The sequence below is a fragment of the Camelina sativa genome, chromosome 11 (assembly GCF_030686135.1).
Source record: "Camelina sativa cultivar CO46 ecotype springtype chromosome 11, ASM3068613v1".
Lineage (NCBI taxonomy): Eukaryota > Viridiplantae > Streptophyta > Magnoliopsida > Brassicales > Brassicaceae > Camelina > Camelina sativa.
The window spans coordinates 17,550,792-17,570,978 of record NC_141890.1 but is presented as its reverse complement, the minus strand read 5'-3'; the positions used below and the strand labels follow the sequence as shown (position 1 = coordinate 17,570,978).

The window sequence follows — 20,187 nt, the reverse complement described above, 5'->3', positions numbered from 1 at the left end:
TTCTCATCATAGGGGGACGGAGACGGTTAGTCAGCATTCCACTACCAACGAGCAGCAAACTCCTTGCGACTCTAATTGAGAAAAACCCAACAACGGCCACCCTCCCTAGGTGTAAGATAATAGGGCTTGATGCCTAGCGGCTTCCTTTTACGGGTTGTCCGATCTCACAGGTTTACACCTTTTAGGAATGAATGTTCCACGAGTCGTGATGCTTTGATTGTCGTCTTTCGAATGAAGGATTTGTCTAGCTAATAAACATCATCCTTCAGTCCGCGCCGGCATTCCAGAACGAATTCTTATCGCTTAGCACAAGCGCTAACCCTGACAAGGCCCTACATCGCATATGCAGTTGGAGTGGTTAGTCGATTCATGCAAAATCCAAAGAAACCTCACTTTCGACGAATATTGAGGTACATGAAAGGAAGACTTGACTATGGTCTTCTGTATAAGAAAGGAGAACAGTGTAAGATAGTTGGCTATTGTGACGCCGACTATGCTGGTGATCACGACACGCGTCGATCAACAACTGGAAACGTGTTCAGGCTTGGTTTAGGAGCAGTTTGTCTTTGAAAAGTAAGCGGTGTTTTAGCCGTAACCCTTGTTGGAAGAGAATACCACGTAGGAGTGAAAACTCCCCTGCTCATCTATCTTCATTCCAAAGGCGAACATTTCAATTGAGTGACTGTAACTGCTATCTATAGTTTACAGTCAGTAGTTCTTAACCAACCGCCCAGCTTTATAAAGCTTTAAGAGGGAATAGGGAGTAAGGGGGACCTTCGCTTCATTATCAAATTGACCTGGACCCTCTTTCTTCTCCTGCTGCAGATTTTGCCCTGCGCGGATTCTGGAGCTTCTTCTTTAGTCTAGGATTTCAAATAATAATCAAATCAAAAGAAGCGGCTGGGCGAGAACAAGAAGCGGTCGTCGTACGCCGGCCGGTAGCTCTACTAAGCGAAGAACCGCTCGCTGCCTTTTCTTCGCGAATAACCATGTGGAGTGGAGGTAGCCTAGGAGAAGAGAAGCAAGCTACCTTCGCCTACCTCCCATCTATAAGCGGCAATGGTAAGAGCTGGTAAGCATGGTAACTGTATCGACTAAGGGGCCGGTGCTCCGCGTTCTATCTAGGTTCCGCTCTGACCTTTCCCCACCTCACATAGAAGAAGAGGAAGCCCTTCAATAGAAGAACCCGTGTGAGTGGGAGGATTGAATCATTCATTCATCGGATACGTCTTTTCCCGTGATCCATTTCATGTCAACTCTAATTAGTTATCAAAAGGCCTACCTTACAAAGGGAAACGGCCGCATCGGCCCGCTTCGTCACCGTCGGTTCCCGCAACCAAGCCTTTCTCTTATTCTTTCTTTCAGAAGGGCTTGCGGTTCATTACACCAAAGGCTTTTAGTGAACTATTGAAGCTATCGAGAGAGTACCAAATGCTGACGGTGACGAAGGTTACCGACTTTCGGTGGACGCGGAGCCAACGAGTTCAGTCGAAGAGCGTAACGAGTCTAAGGTTACAGAAGCGTTCGCCAACTTTGATAGGTATAGCATTGCGAGCAAATAGAGAGCAGAGAGCTTACCCTTTCTTTCTATGAGAGTCGCGAGCTTGTTGTAGTCGGTCCTAAAGAACCTTGCTGCTTACTTGCTATATTCCCGCGTTCTTGCACGGCTCGCGCGCAACCCCGCCCTGCTTTTCCCTTCCCCCTCTCCCCCCCCCTTACCGTCCAAAACTCAGAGGCCGTATGGAGTATAGCCAAGTGGTAAGGCACCGGTTTTTGGTACCGGCATGCAAAGGTTCGAATCCTTTTACTCCAGATTATGAACACCCGATCGGATCTGTCAAGAACGAGCTGACGACGGAAGCTCTCATTAATTAGTTGATGAGGGGAAGCGACTGACAGCAGTCCCTGAGCTAAGCCTTGGAAATCTTAATGCCATAATGCCTTTCAAATCCTCCTAGCCATTATCCTACTGCAATAATTCTTGCTAAGAAGAACGCTCATGTTGTGGCAATTCCACCCTGAAGGTAATGGGTTACTCCTACAGCACGTCCTTGTACAATGCTCAAGGCTCTAGGCTGAGTAGCAGGAGCAACTTTTCATTTATTATGAGCCCAAACAATGGATTCAATAAGTTCTTGCCAATAACCACGCCCGCTGAATAGAAACATGAAACTGAAAGCCCATACAAAATGAGCACCTAGGAAAAAAAGACCATATACAGATAACGAAGAACCATAAGACTTAATTACCTGGGATGTTTGTGCCCATAAGAAATCGCGGAGCCACCCATTAATAGTAATGGAAAACTCTGTGCAAAGTTTCCTCCAGTAATATGAGTTACCACTCCTTGATCACTTATACTACCCCTCACACTGACCGTACTTCCGGCAAACATAACTAGTTCTTCGAGTAAGATTGGGTTGAAGCGAAAGGATATTCGCTTTATTAGCTAAGGCTGATTGAATTGCTAACTGAACTTAACTAGTCTAATTCCATTATTCTGACCCTGCAGGCTTTGATCTTTTTGATTCTCATCGAAATCGGAAGATTTGAAAGCGGAAAGAAGATTCTAGCCTTCCTTCCATATTAAAAGATCAAGGAAGACGAGCAAGAAAACGGATGCGCGTTAGCGCAACGGCTTTCGCTAACGTTGTTCAATCCGTTGCTTGTTCCCTTGACCTTTCATTCACACTCTGATTGACGCTACCCGGTCCACTCAAAGCTTGAAGGATGAAGAGGCCGACCTCTGTTTTTGAACAAGTTGGTCAAGGTTCGTTATCTTAAGCATTCCTGTTGGAACGACTAGCTGGAAAGGCACTAACGCTTTGCCGAGTTATGATAGGGGGATGAGGGGAACAGACAGAGATGGTCATACAGACTTCTTTATCAGACCGACTGCTGATCGCCTTCAAACGACTCTTCCAGTCGCTGACCTACCTCGAGGAGTGACTCTTTATATAGTGTTTAGCTGAGGGAAAGAAGGTGTTATGGCCTGCCCGAGAAGGAGATTAAGGCTCTCTTTTTATGGCAGTGGAGAAGTGGATGAGGATGAAGTGTTCTCACTATAGTGATTCGGTGAAGAGGGCGTTAAGCCTAGTGAATTCTTGTTGAGATTTGGTAGACCTTGCGAATGTAGCTACTTCTGACTATGTTCCCCCTCCTAATCCTTTTACCACTACTGAGCATAAAACTCTATCTGTATGTGAGGATGAGTACACTAAGTTCCTTCAGTATCAAGCAGCAAGTAATCTGTTCCTACTGCATCGCCCTACCTTTCTAGGGCCTTGAGTGGGATACGGTTCTAGTTCCAAACCCCTCTATTCATTCGTTTGTAGCCGTGGGTCACATTCATTCCTGCTGTTTGTCGGTAGTCTTCTCGGTTTATCCTATGTAATAAGAGGTAAAAGTAGTAGGAGCGAGACCGTTGTAGCTAGAGCAGTCAATCCCTTTATCGATAAAGTGGTAATGTAATGAAGGGTCTGTAGTAAGCAAACCCAGTAGCTGCTCTTAGTAAGACCAGTCACAGGGATATATAAAACCAGAGAAAGGCTGACTTCTATTTCAACTGAAACAGGCTTGGCTGGAAGATCTTTTATTAAGTCAGACTGGCTAGAAGCGCTATAGACTGACCGTTAGAAGTCATTGATAGGGATGTTGAACACTATCAATTACTTCTCTTTAGTACCGGTATAACATCGACTACTAAAAGTAGAAGGGAAGAAAGGTTATCCAGCCACTTCTTTTGGTCCGGGATAGGAGGCTTGTTGAATCAGACGAAATAGGACATCGGTGCCGGTACTCGATTCGAAGCATGGCTGGACGCCGCACTCCTGGCACCTAAAGGTGCTTTTTTCGCGTACTCTTTTTTTGTGATTTCTCGGTAGGGAGGGATGTTTTTAGTACAGATCTTTTAAGCGAACCACTATAAGGAGTCTTTGATTGAGGATCATCTGAGATGGATGAGCCATCTCCTTTCCATTGCCAGTCAAGCCTGCCATTCAACAAGCCCTGTTGTGGTCATCAGACTTTATTATAAAATCAGTAACGGAAAATAATCCATTGCTCCGTTGACTCTTTCAAGCAAGGCTTCCTTGTCTCAGAGGCCCCTTCAACCGGCTTCAAAACTCGCTATTCTGCTGACGATTTTAGCCTTTATATATCACTCCGAATGGAGTACTCAAGTTGAACCGGGCGAACCTTTGGAAGGGTCTGTTTGAGAACTTCACAACTTCACTCTAGGGCCAACCTCGAAGGGTTCCTCTCTTTATTCAATAGAACAGCAGCCAACCACCGAGGTTCCTCACTAGATATATAGGACTGGTACCTTCGGTCTCTTGCGACACTCCGAGCAATGTTGCCGCTCTGTTCGCTTCTTTTTCAATGACGGTAACAGACCAACCTTCAATGGCAGATAATTATCAATTTGACTTAGGAGGTTCCGATGCAAAGGCCACACCTGTGGTTGATTGCCTCCGCCACCTCTCTACAGTCAGTTTCAAATTCCACTCTCACCTGTTGGTGCTTAAACTTTCAGCAGCCCAAAAAACACTCAAAAGCTCCGCTTCGAAAGCAGTTGTTGTTGGCATAAAGGCTCTTCGTCAAGTCGAACCACACCGAGGAGGCACTTGTTAACCACCGGATGGAGCAAGTTCGTGAACAATAAGAAGCTAATCGCTGGTGATTCTGTTGTATTTATGAGGAAATCGGCTGATGAGATGTTTATTGGTGTAAGGCGAGCACCAATCTCTAGTAACATCGGAGGAACAAGCTTCTACGGCGGAGATGAGTACTGTAGTTATTATCAGAGCAGTGGAGGCGTTGCTAAGGAAGACGACGGAAGTGCGAAGAAGGGGTTTAGGAGGACTGGGAAAGGGAAATTGACGGCTGAAGCAACTGCCTTGCGATGAGCCGGGGATCCCGTCATAGAATATTTCAATTAGATCGAATCTCTACTAACAAACAGAAGTGAGGCTTGCAGACCTTTTAGTCGACTAACTAGCGTTCCTCGGCGTGGGCGTGGTACATTTTGCGGCAGTTGCCTCTTCTCCCCTTTTGAGGACTCGTGGAATGAGACAAGAAAAAAAAAAGTAGCCGTGATGCCCCTGTTCACTCTATTGAGCAAGTACATGAGAGAAGGCGACATCCGGTCCTCTGCCCCAATAGCCAAAGAAAATCTGATCACATAGCCGGGCCCCGCTGAGCATAACTACCTATCTCGTCGCGGGAGTATGATTAGTTTTCAAACTAGGAAAAGCTTTGCCCTTAGCAGCACACTAGAAGCTACCAACTCAGGAATTCACTTATAAAAGAAAGGAAAACTCCCCTGCTTTTTTGGCTAGTCAAATCTGCCATGGTGGGTAGCAGGTATTCCAGTTTACTCCCAGAAGTTGTCCATCCATCAATCCCATACATTCCAGCACAGAGAGGAGTAATCCCCTCTGGCTTATCGATTCCTTTCCAAAATCCAAAGAGTTTCTATGTTACCGTGAGTCCCTCATTTTTGATCTATTTAGTCAAGTATCAGCCTCTCCTGTACTGTAATCTCTTAGGTCGATATCCAGTAGCTCCAGTAGCAGCGGGGGGAGAAGTTGACCCGGAGCAATTGCATTTTTTGGTGAAACAATAGATCCAGCTTATGATTCTATTATATATACGATGCTCAGATAATACAGGTTTAGATCCAGAGAGAGACTGGTTCTGGTATCAGAGCATTCAAGGGGAAGTGGCTTGTTTGGTGGTTCGAATCCACCGAGAGCTTGGCAGAGGAGAGGTGCTTTAGCAACTCGACTGGAAGAAGTGCCAAGAGGAGTGTATCCATACCCGTACCGAAGAGATCTTGGGAAGGCATCTCTATAGATTTAGTAGTTGGACTACCAAAGACCCAGACAGCTTCGAGGTTAGGTCTTCAGTGTTAGGTCAGTTCGAGGTCAGTTGTTCCCTCCGTACTGTTTGTTGCTAGAGAGCTGCTTTCCATCTATCTCCTACATGAAAGGATCTGAGTCCATCCAAATAGCCCAGAAAATGACAGCCATAAAAAGGCGCGCAGCCCATATAGCCTCGGCCTGTCCAAATGATGTTCAGCGGTCTCTACCCAAGTAGCTGTGGCCCATGATCCAAAGGACCCGCAACCAGTCAATCATGCTATCCTTACCTTCCAACCAATCGGCCAATCCACGCTATCCTTACCTTCCAACCAACCCCCTCGATTCCGCTTCTGCAGCAGTATATAATCTCGTTCCCTTACCTTGATGCCTACAGCTCAATTTGTTTTCCAGTGATGGCAAGAATCCGCGAAATACTGCTTTTTCTTTTTCTTGTGTTGTTTCTGAATGGCATCATAGCTACACGAGGGAAAGCGATGCTGCCCACTCTGCCGCAAAAGGGGGCCGCTTTCTTCCCCCCAAAAATGCCGGTTCCACCATCAGGGCCCAGCAAGCAGCATAATTCTGTTCCGAGGCTGCGTTTCATTCCAGCAACAGTAGTATACGGTTCAAAACGCCTTGTTCCATCCGGCGCGAATCCCCTCCATCACTAGTAAAGTGGAGGTGTTATTTGTATTGCAATAATGAATAAATGTACGAACACAAATAATGAGCAGACCTGCCCACGTTTGTATGTGGATTCATTTCATAATATATTATTTTTGAATAAAGAAGCGCTTTGAGGCAAGTTGTGTTTCTCGGTTGATGGATGGAGTTCCATTGTCCCATGAGAACTCTTAGCTACTGAGATACGAGAAGAGAAAATGCACTTTTCCATCTATATAAAGAGAAAGTTTTGGATTCCTACTGTCCTCCGTAGAGCTCAAATAGGGTTTCTTTCTTTTGCCGGTATATCAAGAGACAGTTTGTGATTCCTACTGTCCTCTTACGAAGGAAAATAGGGTTGCATCAAATCCTCGCTATATCAAGAGACAGTTTGTGATTCCTGATGTACTCTTACGAAGGAAAATGGGATTGCTCACTTTTGCCGGTATATCAAGAGCGAAGTCTCGTGGTTAACAGTCACCCATCTATTCCTAGTTAGGGATCAAAAAGGGACATAGAGTCTCAATCTATCGTTCTATCATATACGCGGAAAGTCTCAGACAAGCAACAGAAGGAAAGCAGTTACCTACTATTGGATTTGAACCAATGACTCTCGCCGTATGAAAGCGATACTCTAACCGCTGAGTCAAGTAGGTTTCTTTCTTTGCTAACGGTTAGTAATTGCTAGAGACTGAGGACTCTTCGCGGATTACTTGGTTTCAGGGGATTGTCTTCTCTACATATCAGGAAACTGGTCCATGGCGTGGATCTCCTTGGAAACAGCTTCAGGTATAAGATCCCCTTCACTATTCCCTTAATATTCCTCTGATGTTGAGCTGATGGGAAAATATATAAATCTGGTTATTCGAATGCTAATTTGGGTTTGGAATGTGAGGTTCCAGTTGTGTCAAGTTTGGATTGCTGTGTTGGGGGGATTCGTGGTTTGAAATCGAAATATGTTGATTGGAAGCAGTATTAGTTAGTTCATTTGAAAATGAATGCCATATCCCTTAGTTTTGTTGTTTGAGATTCATCTTCAACAAAGATACATTGGAAAAAGAAGTCGGAAGATCTTGGTCTTAGTATTGTTTGTGTTGCACTCAGATACAGTAAATCGCTACAATCTCTCTTCTCTCTTCTCCTATCCCTCCGCTTGCTTCCGTTTTCAATCTCTCCTTTCTCTCAGACATTACGGTCTCTTTCTCTCTCTCTCTTTCTGAGCGGTGGTCATGCTCTGTACATTCTAGTATATGTTGATGATCTTAGAATCACATGGTCCAATCCTCTTCATATTGATGAATAGTATGCATCAAAAATGCCATCTTTTCTATAAAGTATCTGGCTCAATCTTGGTCAAAAAGTGAGTAGAACTTCTGCTTCTATCTTTCTCAAAACATTACTGATCTATTGGTCAAGGCTGGCATGGAAAGAACCTATCCCTTCTCCCATAGTAACTTCTGGGTCCTCTTTGTCTGCTCTGCTGTTGTAAGTTCCACTTTGTTAATCCTCATCTCTATCGTAGCTAGCATTCTTGGTGGTTGCTAGCATAACCAGACCTGACATAGCTTACTCAGTGAACTTTCACAATTTCTGATGAGACCTTAGATAGAAAAGAAGGTTTAGATTCAAGTTTCTATTCCTTCCTATTAAACGCTTTCAAAAGATTGTTGAGATATCTTCTCTGAATTGTCTGCACTTGACACCTTCCTCTCAACTTGCTCTTGTTTTAGTGATGCTGATTGGCCTTCGTGGGAATTTATAGATCACTCTCAGGATATTGGCTTTTTCTTGGGAGATCCTACGGGAAAAGAAGGAAAGAAGTCAAAATAAGAGAGTCAGAGCCTAGGTTAGAAGTCAGTTTCAGTTCTCTTAGGTCTCTTTCCACATATACAAACTGAGAGTTCAGTCTCATATAGCATGAGGGGACATGGCTTGGTAATCGATTCAAATTGGACATAGATAATCTTTCAATTTCTCATATTATATATGATAGTATAGGCGTGGAATATTTATTGGGGTTATAAAAAAAAAAAAGAATCCTCGTCTTTACAGTCTTATCAATTGTGATAAGAAAGCGCTCTTAGTTCAGTTCGGTAGAACGTGGGTCTCCAAAACCCAATGTCGTAGGTTCAAATCCTACAGAGCGTGATTCCGTTGCTCTTGTTAGGTCGAAAATTAGACTGAACTCAAATAATTGAACAGTAATCTGAATTTGATCTCTCGCCAGAATTGATTTAACCAATAGACATATATATTATCTTTCTTACTTCTGACCTGTGGTGCTCTATACATATCGGTGAATTTAGATATGAAAATGAAATCTCCTTTATTTAGAGGACCACTGGTCAACAGTTCCACAGAAAATCCAATTCATATCCTAACGCGAGAGAAATTGAGACATCAGACCAGTGGTACAAACTCAACAGAGAAAGTAATACTACCTAATATACTTCATAGTTATATCAAAAACCTAAACTTAGATTTCACATCACCATATGGATCAACTGGTAATAATTCATTATTAAGCATACTTCGTAGTAGGTTTAAACAAAGCATTTTCCCATCATCTGGATTAAAGTGTTTGGATACTACTGGTGATTTTCTCATCAAAAATGTTTTACATAAAAGATATGAAAGTGTTCAGCAGAATATCTCAAATGCATTATCATCCTCCATAAATTCTCGCACTGCAGTCTTCTTTTGTATACTGTTCAGTATAACAGTGTTAATGGAAATAGCTCCTGGACCTCTTTTGAACAAACCTTCATTATTATTTTCAGATAATTTACCAAATGTATTGCAATATACACGAGATGTGTATGTGAATCATGTTTGTATAATACACAAAAGTTTAAGTCCATGTGAGTGCGAGGAGCCTCTCAATCGAATTATTAGAGATATGTTTCCGCAAACCACTTTTGACCCACTTGAACTACAGAAACCTTCACCCAGTAAAGTGAAAACTATAACCTACATGCTTGGTACTATTCTTCTTGTAATTACATTAATGGATAAGACTGGATACACTCAATTAGTTCAAATGTAGATAGAATGAAATACACATTAACCTCCTTCTCCATTTACTGTTCTTTGATTCTAACCTCCTTCTCCATTTCCCGTTCTGTCCTAGTTCTTTGTTTCTAACATTCTTAGCTTACCGAGATAAGCAATTCCCTACCTAGAAAAAGATGATCAAAGGCATTGAGGATCAAGCTATCCTTCTTTTGCTGTTGAATTGAATTCTGTTTTGGTAAGGACATCAGTATTGATCCTCGTCTGATATAGAGACTTTCAGGTTTTCTAGATCAGCTATTATCCTTTGAAACTCATTAACGTCCTCAAACTAAGGAAAGAAGTGCTCAGTGAGCTTTGAATGATTGAATTGGACTTTCGGTCAGAAGTGAGCCTAAGCTTTGTTGTGAGCTGTCTCGTTTCCCTGTACTCGCATTCGCTTACATCAAACCAATCAAGCTAGGATTCTTGTGGGATTGACTCCTGGTAAGGAACCGTCTTTACATCTCTAACTTGTTGGCTCGTTAGGAAGGGAAGTTCAAGCTTGCCTGTAAGGGGAAGGGAAGCTCTCTAAGCAAGCTATTTTCATGCCTATACTAGCTTTCTTTGTTTGACAGGTTGGGGGAATACCCAATTCAAAGAGATCAAGCTTACACTGCACAGATTTGACCTTCTGGTGAGAGTTTCCGGTAAGCTTTCACAGAGCAGATGTTGTTCTCGACTGAATCAACAAGTGGAAGAGTCACGTCAGTGCCTAAAGGTCAGTTTGAAACTCCTTCTTAAGAACCTCTTGAAGTAAGCCTTCTCTAAGAACTCCAGAAGCTACCCTGAAGCCTTCTCTCGTTGACAACCATTACGGGATAGGATTTCATTTGAACTATTTTCTTCATTGGCTTTCTAGTCTTTGCAGCCACTTGCGCTAGAATTTCTAAATCTAGTTAGTAGGGAGATGTTGGCACAAGAAGGCGAACTTTCACCATATATCAATAAGTCCTCTGCTCTGGCTGCTATTGACAACATTGTCTCACTGAGCAGCAATGTCTTTGTACCTTCTCATGGAGGAAACATGGGCCTTCCTGGCCTGGCTATATCATATATCGCCTTCGCTCTACGGTCTTTCTTCAAGAGAATGCCCTTTCGGCTGGGAATACGGGAAATAGCTGCTTTCTGGGCTTTCTTTCGCCTTAATTCTATCTGCCTTTAATCGCTTTCAAGTCCGGAAAGGAGACTCTCTTTAGAGCTTCTAACTCAAATTCTTCCACTCCTGTAGCTGAGGTATTCGCTAGCTCATATGTAATAGGTCTCTGGCTTGCTCCTGTCTGCTCTTTGGTTATCTATCGGAGTCGTAATCTTTCCTTAGTACAAGCACTAAGTAAGCAAGCTACCTTTCTGTCCACAAATAAATTCTTTCTATTGATTCCCGCGAATCTGGAATCTCTGTAACTATGGGCAAAGGGTCAAAGCGTTCTGATAAGGGAAGAAGATACGTAAGCCTCTTTTGTCTCGAAAAAGGCCTTTCTATCTCTTGCATTCATCTTATCCTTATTGTTTGTTGTACTCTTTCTTCAGTGTGGGGGTAACCTTGTTCCATAGTTCGCGGGTGTGCTCTCCATCAGTCTTTCAAATCTCCCTGTCGCTAGTCAGTCAAGTAGTTCTTGAGTGGACTCGAGGGGCAAAGAGGCTCGAGTGAAACGAAGAGGGGGCCTATTGAAAGATCTAACCGCCGGCCACTTCCAGCCGTTTTCTTCAATAATAGTGTTGACTTTGGCATAGACCGGAATAGCTGTATCATAACAGATTCTACTACTATACTTTTGAACAATGGGACCTAACGGATGCCTGTTGTCGAACCAAAGAAAAGTACCTTTCCCATTACCGACCGGATGAAAGGTGTCCCTCAAGTTCAGCAATTTCCTCCAACTCCAGGAACAGTCATTGGGAACGGGGATGCCCCACAACAAATAGATGGGAGCAGCAAATTTTTCTCATTCAGCGTAGTGCAGCTTATATAGAAAGGACAAAGCGCTGCTTATAGATATATGGGCACAGCTTTCTTCTCTGTAGAGATTTTCATTGATCGTAGCTAATTAGGCGGCAACAACCGAAGAAGCAGAAAAAGTAGCTGCTACCGCGAATAAGGATCTGGGTTGGCTTCTTCTTTTTCTGAGTCTGCTCGAAAAGGGTAATGGTTGGACCTAGCTTCCCTGGTTTGGTTGGCTTGGGAATTGGGAATAGGGTAGTTGACTTTCCTTGTTTTCTTATAAAATCAAAATTGGTCAAATTAGGTACTGTTACTTGGGAAGGTTAGCTATAGTGACATCCTTTGCTTACAGTCCCTAAGATTAGCTAGACAAAGATGCTGGACAAGATCTTATAGGGGATACGTACAGCAATAGGTTACCAATAGGTAATAGGTTATATTACTATCCTAACTACACCGACCTCCGAGTCCTTGCTTTGTACGCTCTCCCAACCAGAAAACGTCCGGAAACGTTCACTTTATTCGTTTAATAGAATGATCTCTCACAGAAGACCCAAAATCCCATCACAAAGTAACTTCCAAAGAGGAATAAGAGCTAAACGGTCTCAGAGGTCCTAAATAAGCTTTCTTTCTTTTCAATGGAAGAAACCCTACCATCCCTGTTTTCAAACCCATAGAACACATAAATCATATATCTCTGAGTGAGCTTGAATCGGTATCAGACATCGTACATCTTAGCTGGGAGAGCTAGAGATAGTTCTAACCCTCACATCCAGAAAGCCAGGAGAGCAAAGAAAGTAGGAAGAAGAGAAATCCGGGAAACCAGAAAGAAAAGAGGAATGTGAGAACTAGTAATCCCAGGAATAGGAATATCAGAATCAAAGAACTAGGAAAGTAGGTTAGTTGGGAATGGTAGGAAAGCAAGGGAAGCCAAGTAAGCCAAGGAAGAAAGGTTTGGTTAGTTGTTCACTTCATAGGAGGAATGGTAAATCAATGTTAGATCCCTTAATGTTAGATCCCTTAATGGAAGATCTGTAAATCGGAGAAATGGGATTGTAAGACATGTGCATACATCCCTCAACAAAACGGGGTAGCTGAAAGGATGAACCGCACAATCATTGAAAAGATCAGAAGTATGCTTTGTGAGTGTGGACTTCCCAAGACTTTCAGGGCAGATGCTGCAAACACAGCTGTGCACATCATCAACAAATACCCTTCCACAGCAATCAATTTCCATGTTCCAGATGAGGTATGGTTTCAATCAGTCCCTACTTATTCATATCTCAGGAGATTTGGGTGTGTTGCTTACATTCACTGTAATGAAGGAAAGCTGAAGCCTAGAGCTAAGAAAGGAGAGGAGAAGGGGAGTTACCTAATAAATAGGATAGTAAGCATTCCTTACACCATAGGGATAGGAAAGACTAGCAGCCCCAGGAAAGCAAGCCACCTCGGAATAAAAGGCTAAGTAGACCTAGTAGGAGTAGAGGAAGCTGAAACCATTCCATATGAAACTACAGGATAAGAAAGAGTGACAGGGTCTGTAAATGAACCATCTTCACTTTCTCTAGTAGTGGGTGTTGAGGAAACTCCAGGTAATTCAACAACTGAAGCCTTTAACTGAGACGGATGGAAATGATGCCTTTACAGGAGGCTTCGTAGAAGAAAGAACAGGCTCCAACGAGAGTTCCATAAATGATTCAAGTAAGAGTCTCAGTAGTTAGTTGCAGAAGTAGCTGTGAATTCAATAGTTCTAGTATCTGTTGCTTTAGTTGCAGTAGCTCTTCCAACAACTGGAATTTCAATCCGGCTGGCAGCGGTCTAGATAAGACGCAGCGCAGGACTCTCAATTGAGATAAGCTATGACTCTCCAACAAGGACTACCTACAAGGGCAACAAACCGCTCCCCAGTACTTTAGTTATGAGTGCCCTCGAAGTAAATGTTCCAATCGAATTATAAGCTTTCTTCTCAGCCCCAGGGAGTTCACTAGGTATAGACTCAGGGAGTTTTGAGTCCGTGTCCGTTTCAGAAACCTCCTCTTATCATGCGGGATTAAGCACAGAAGCAGTTAGCAAACACTGAAGAAGAAGCAGGGCTAGCTCCCTTCAGGGCAGTGAAACTGTAGTAAACCCTGGTATGTAATAATAGAGATTTAGTAGTTCAAGCTCAATAGATAGTAAGGTTCTGAAAGAATAAATGCGATGTAAAGTAAAGGTAAGATATGTCTTTTAGCAGTCCATCTTGAATGCCTTTGTCTCACTTGAGAAAGAGAGGCGGGTGAGCTACTACCTGTGATAGACGAATTAGCTCCTACTTTTGATCTTAACCGGGAGTTTTGAACCCATGTCGAAACCAGGGAGGTTGAAGACAAACTTTAGACATTCAAATCACAGCTAAAAAGAGAATTTGAAAAGATTTGATTGTGAGGTTAGGGTTGTGGAGGATGATTCGAAGTTCTCAATGCTGTAAAACGTAAGCGCAAGCTTAACTCGATTATGACCTTATGGATTCGACCCACCTGAATATCTCCTTCCCTTTCATATTGATTTTCTCTCGGGCCTAGCCCTCATCAATGAATTAATGAGTTTCTTCGCCCTCTTTCTTTGGATTCAACTGAGACAAATTGCTCGTTGACGGCTTAGATCACCACGGCATCTTACCCTTTCTCTTGTCTTTCTTACTGTAGCCCTTGATACTAAGTTCCAGTGAGATGTGGGGAATGCTTTTATGAATGGAAAACGATTCTAGATTTAGAGTCGGGTTTAGTTTACACCTTCGCCAGGGTGATCAGTTTCTTCACATCTAGTTAGTAGACTCAGAAAGGCATTGTATGGACTAAAACAAAACTCCGGCTCGCAATTCTTCCTAAGCGGGAAGACCCGTGGATATGGTCTTCAACCCATACCCATTAGGAGTACCCTCACGAATGAATGTAGGACAGATATTTGAATGCTCGCTTGGGTTAGCGGGAAGTCTGCTAGATAGACATTATCGAATAGCCCCTTTTGATGAGAGATATGAACAAGAGGCTTCGAGAAAACTAGTGTTTTCTGAATTATATGAAGCCAGTAAGCAAACAGCGAATCCATGGGTATTTGAACCCGAGTATCCAGGAAAAAGCAGATTTTTTTATGGAAGAACAGGAGATCCTTTTGAACAGCCTGTGATAATAGGAAAGCCCTATATCTTGAAATTCATTCATTAGGTTGATGATAAAATACACGGACGTTCTAGTGGACATTATGCACTTGTTATACAACAACCCCTTAGAGGCCGTTCCAAGCATGCGTCCCAACGAATACCAACAAGTGGAGTTAATGCTATATCTCATCCTTTCCTTAGTAGGGTTTCTCCCTAAACAAAATACCGATTCAAGCCCCTTTACTAGGTTGGGCGAGTCTCACGATTCTCGATTAAGAAATATCTTAATTAAGAGATGAGAGAACACCGACTGAACTTCTAGAGCTCTTTTTTTTTAGATTTCGGAATAAGGAAAGCTTGCTTATATTCATACTCTAATGCTCTAATGCGAATGAGGAATGCAAGATAACAGAGTCGTTTCCGCTCCTCTACTGGACCGGTCCCCGGGGATGAAGTAAACTTGCTACTGATTGAGCATGAAGACAGTCTGCTTTGAATATGAATGAGACATGCTATGTGAGAAGGGAGAAATTGTTGTTTGTTCAAGCTACCACTGATGTGAACATGTGAATGAACATACATATGAACATGTTACACGCGTATATGCTTAACACGTGTAACGCGTATCGCACATTAGCTTATAAGAATTAGTTCTAGTCCTCTCTTTCCTCGGAACTGAAATAACCGACCTAGTCCCTTAGCTACTTTGCTCAGGTTTTTCTATCTATATTAGTTAGGTTAGCTCGTTAACAACGTGTATAGGTTTCAGAATTCCTTAAGAGCTAAGAGGGAAGGTCCTCCGCTTTTTGTTATAAAAGAAGGAGAGTGCGGCTACCCTTACTCGAGACCCCACCTAGAACCAACTGGGCGATCTACGTCGATGCGCTATGAGATTATTAAACTATCCTCAACAGGAAATAAATAGATTATATAGAACCCTACCTTAGAATCTTATCTATAGCCCTCCTAAGTAAATACTCCTTATGAAATCTTGCTATGAAGGCTGGTGAGAATGCAACTACTGTAGCTGGTGATGCCCTTCCTGATTAAATGATATATCCCTAGTCTTCCACCGCCCGGTAAAAGAAGTGAGTTGAATTAGGTTGTTGATTTTCCGATGAAAGGAAAGAAAAAAAAAGAAAGCAAGCATACATTCCTAAACTACTGATCTATCTCTTTATGAGTAGAATCTATTGGATGCCCGTTTACGATGCAACTATCGAAAGCCATTTGCACCAGGTTTATAAAGACTGGTTCGAAAGGACCAAGCGCACTGCGCTTTCCCTTGCCCAGATGTTCGCCTTTCTAAGCTAAGTCAAGTAATGGTGACCCGCCTAAGACTGGAGCCTCGTAACATGTTGGCGAAGAGCTTCGAACTGAGAGTTCGATCAGCATCAACTAGTTAATGCTTGTTGAGACCTCTTTCTCTTTTCCGCACCAATCTTAATTGACTACTACATCTTTATTTGGGTGTATAGCTCAGTTGGTAGAGCATTGGGCTTTTAACCTAATGGTCGCAGGTTCAAGTCCTGCTATACCCAAACCTACCTTACCACACTATATAGTAAAGATGCGTAGTAGCGTTCTAAGATCACTGAGGGGAAGGTTGGTCATAAATTTGGAGAGTACACGTAAACTCAGACTTTCGAGAACAAATATTGGACCGGGAAGAAAAAAGGGACAGAAATCCATAAAGTCAAAAAATATGGCACGAAAAGGAAATCCGATTTCGGTAAGACTTGGAAAAAATCGTAGTTCAGATTCAAATCGGTTCAGTGAGGGCGACCGCGAAAGTCACCGAATGGGTAAGTCTTTTCCTTCAGTTTATCCTATATTTTAAAAAAAGCGTGGGAGGACGTTGCAGATGTCCGGGACGGACACGACTTCTTCTAACGCTAGAAGACCACTGGAAAACACCCGGAACCAGAGCATGTCGTGAAAGAAGCACACTGGATGGGCGTGCTTCGACCGTGTCTCCGGGGCACAGTTGAATGTAGATATCATTAACGCGAGGTGTAGGATACCAGGCCGAGAAACCCGGGCAACTAACCCCCCCTATGCGCCGATCGCTAGCGCATCCAGGTCCCCGGCGCCCAGCTCTGCGGGGGAGGCCTAGTCTGATCTGAGAAGTGCTAATTCGGTTCGGATAGACTTCAAAAAAGAACGCCGCCGCCCAATAAGAAAAATCAAACAAGTGCTAAGTTTCAGATAGTGAATAAACCGAAACGAAAGAAGAGAGGTTTCTCGCTCGGCGCCTAAAGCGCACTATGCTCCGTTTTAACAAATGAGAGTTTTCGGTGGAACCGGTGAACCACGCGAGCTGGTTAGATGTGTGGGACAGAGGGCTCGTAGTACCTGTTAGCGTAGCTATGCAGTGGAAGGGAAGGAGCCTAAATCGACCCCTTTCTTCTTTTTTTTTTCTTTGAAAAAAAGCAGTACAAAGAGATTAGACTCTCGGATGAGACTAAGCAGCCACCGACCGTTCCGACGGCACCCCTGACCGATTTTGATTAAGAGACCGAAAACCTATCTAAAATGAAGCCTAGTTTAAGTTGTCAAACAAATGATAGAATTGAAAAATATTCCGGGAAGAAATATAGATAGAATTTTGCTCAATAAAGGGAAGATTCGTAGAAAAGGATAAGTTGTTTCGCTAAGGCTGCAATCTTTCTAAAGAAACAAGCGAGAAACTTGACTTTGAGAAAAAAAGGTGCTTGTTGCCGGTAAGTCAGCTTGTTTTATATCAATAAAGGCGAAAGGTTAATGACAATTGCCTCTTCCTGTTGCGAGGGCCTTGCACGAAACCAAACCGCCCCCCGCCCCAATCAAGTACCAGTTGCTTCGCAGCGCGGGTAGCCTACTTAGGTTAGGAGGGCATTGCCCCTCAGTTCTTACTAACCTCCGGTGTGTAATCAACATGTTGCTAGCTTCAACTCGGTTGAATAAGAATCATTGATTCTCTCTCCTGTCCATTTCTTATTCATTCAGGGCGCTCGGCCGGTGCTCCTTTCTCAAACCAAAACGACTCTGAACGTTAGGGAAGATAAGACCACCTGAGCGAACCGATCAAAGGGACTTGACTTATCCGAACCGAACGATAGCAGCTTAAACTTAAAGCTAAGCCTCTCACGAGCAGCGTCGCTGCGCGGGGAGGAGCATCTCAAAGTATGGGGCAAAGGATCAAGCGCTTTGACTTTGTCTCCCGGGATCCACTATAGGTTGGGTTTGAGAGCCGTGTGATGGGTGACTATCCAGCACGGTTCGGAGAGCACTTTTAGTCTTTGTTGGTGAATGGAAGCCCCCCTATCAAGCAAAAAAGAAGCGGCTCTTTCTACGGCGGGGTCACTATTGACTCTATTTATTATTATGGTAAATTTGTGTATCAAGATGTCAATCTGAGATCTTATTTCGGTTCGATACGTCCACCTACGAGACTCACCTTCGGCTTTCGTCTCGGTAGGTGTATTATTCTACATTTTCCTAAAAGAACATTCATTCATTTCTTTCTTCCCCGTCGACCACGACGACTGAAACGACGTGAAAAAACTAGACCCGGAAAGGAGAAGGGCCGATGGTGGACGACATTCGGGAAAGCCGGGCCGATCGGGAGTCTTCATTCAAGCGACGATACAGAAGAAGAACGAAACGAAGTGAGAGGCCGGGGGGCAAGGAAAAGAGTCGAGTCGATCAGGCTCGACGACCGAAAGAAGCAAAACGAAATCCGGGGTTGGCCGAAAAAAAAACAACGCTATGGATATCATGACCGATTACCCTCGATAAAGAAGAATCTTTCTAAATCACTTCGGATCAGCGGGGCCTTCAAGCATCCGAAATACGCCGGGGTTGTAAATGACATAGCGTTTCTGATAGAAAATGACGACTCCTTCAAAAAAACGAAGTTATTCAAGTTCTTTTTCCCAAAGAAGTCCCGCTCCGACCGCCCGACGAGTTATCTACGGACCCTCCCTGCAGTGCGCCCCTCCTTGAATTTTTTGGTCATGCAATACTTTTTTAATACAAAGAACCAAATGAATTTCGACCCCGCCGTAGTTCTCAATCATTTCGTGGCACCGGGCGCCGCTGAACCATCTACGATGGGGAGAGCGAATGCACAGGGAAGAAGCTTACAGAAGAGAATACGTTCTCGTATCGCTTTTTTTTGTAGAAAGCTCGACCAGCGAGAAAAAGTGTTTGGCCGAAGCCAAAAATAGGTTGACCCACTTCATTCGCTTGGCGAATGATCTTCGCTTCGCGGGAACAACTAAAACCACCATCTCGCTCTTTCCATTCTTCGGTGCTACCTTTTTCTTTCTAAGAGATGGGGTTGGGGTGTATAATAACCTTGATGCCCGGGAACAACTCCTCAATCAATTAAGGGTCAAATGTTGGAACCTCATGGGTAAGGATAAGGTAATGGAATTGATAGAGAAATTCAAAAACCTAGGTGGGATAGAAGAATTGATAAAGGTAATAGATATGATGATAGAGATCATACTGAGAAAGAGAGGAATTCCGTACAGGTACAACTCTGATTTTTACGAAGTCAAAAAAATGCGATCTTTCTTGTCTAATAGAACAAACACTAAGACCTTAATTGAGTCAGTAAAAATAAAATCTGTTTATCAAAGCGCTTCTCCGATTGCTCAAGACATCTCTTTTCAACTGAAGAACAAAAGAAGATCATTTCATTCCATTTTTGCTAAAATAGTGAAGGAGATTCCAAAAAGGGTGGAGGGAATCCGTATATGTTTTTCCGGTCGATTAAAAGACGCAGCAGAAAAAGCTCAAACTAAATGCTATAAGCATAGAAAAACTTCTCGTAATGTATTTAACCAGAAAATCGATTATGCTCCTGCGGAAGTATCTACTCGTTACGGAATCTCAGGTGTCAAAGTGTGGATTTCATATAGTCAAAAAAAAGGGGGACGTGCTATATCCGAAACGTACGAAATATAGTAAATATCGTAAAGGCAGATGTAGTAGGGGTTGCAAACCGGATGGTACAAAACTGGGTTTTGGAAGATATGGCACTAAAAGTTGTAAAGCTGGTCGTCTTTCATATCGAGCCATTGAAGCAGCGCGTCGGGCTATAATCGGACACTTCCATCGTGCTATGAGCGGACAATTCCGAAGAAATGGTAAGATATGGGTAAGAGTTTTCGCGGATCTACCTATTACCGGTAAACCCACAGAAGTAAGAATGGGAAGAGGAAAAGGAAATCCTACGGGTTGGATTGCTCGTGTGTCCACGGGACAAATCCCATTTGAAATGGATGGTGTGAGTTTGGCAAATGCTCGACAAGCCGCTACATTAGCGGCTCATAAACCATGTTCGTCAACCAAGTTTGTTCAGTGGTCGTAACGTAATTGGTTAATAGAGAGAAAGCGGGCCGAGAATCTTATGTCAAAAGGACCAAGGATGATCTTTTCGGAAAGGGGAGTAGGAGGAGTCAGACGGAATCAAATGATTACGAGATAGACAATGAGATCAGGGAGAGCAAGAGCACTTAGACAATTGACTTTGAGTA

General features: G+C 43.2%; 1 protein-coding gene, 2 non-coding genes and 1 pseudogene across 4 annotated transcripts; all 4 read left to right on the top strand.

Moving 5' to 3' along the window:
- Positions 1-1,059: 1,059 nt before the first annotated feature.
- LOC147934161 (uncharacterized) lies at positions 1,060-3,909 on the top strand. Its single transcript, XM_087472526.1, is given in 6 exon segments — positions 1,060-1,081; positions 1,414-1,540; positions 2,807-2,924; positions 2,969-3,016; positions 3,019-3,067; positions 3,122-3,909. Coding segments are annotated over 6 exon segments (531 nt in total). The 3' UTR covers positions 3,289-3,909.
- A 4,692-nt stretch (positions 3,910-8,601) lies between these two features.
- On the top strand, positions 8,602-8,675 carry TRNAW-CCA (transfer RNA tryptophan (anticodon CCA)). Its single transcript has one exon. It is a non-coding gene; the product is annotated as a tRNA-Trp (tRNA).
- Positions 8,676-16,022: 7,347 nt separating this feature from the next.
- Positions 16,023-19,857, top strand: LOC147934158 (small ribosomal subunit protein uS3m-like; annotated as a pseudogene). The gene is made up of 2 exons (XR_015571539.1): positions 16,023-16,439; positions 18,019-19,857. The product of XR_015571539.1 is annotated as a small ribosomal subunit protein uS3m-like (transcript).
- Positions 16,128-16,200, top strand: TRNAK-UUU (transfer RNA lysine (anticodon UUU)). Its single transcript has one exon. It is a non-coding gene; the product is annotated as a tRNA-Lys (tRNA).
- Positions 19,858-20,187: the final 330 nt, after the last annotated feature.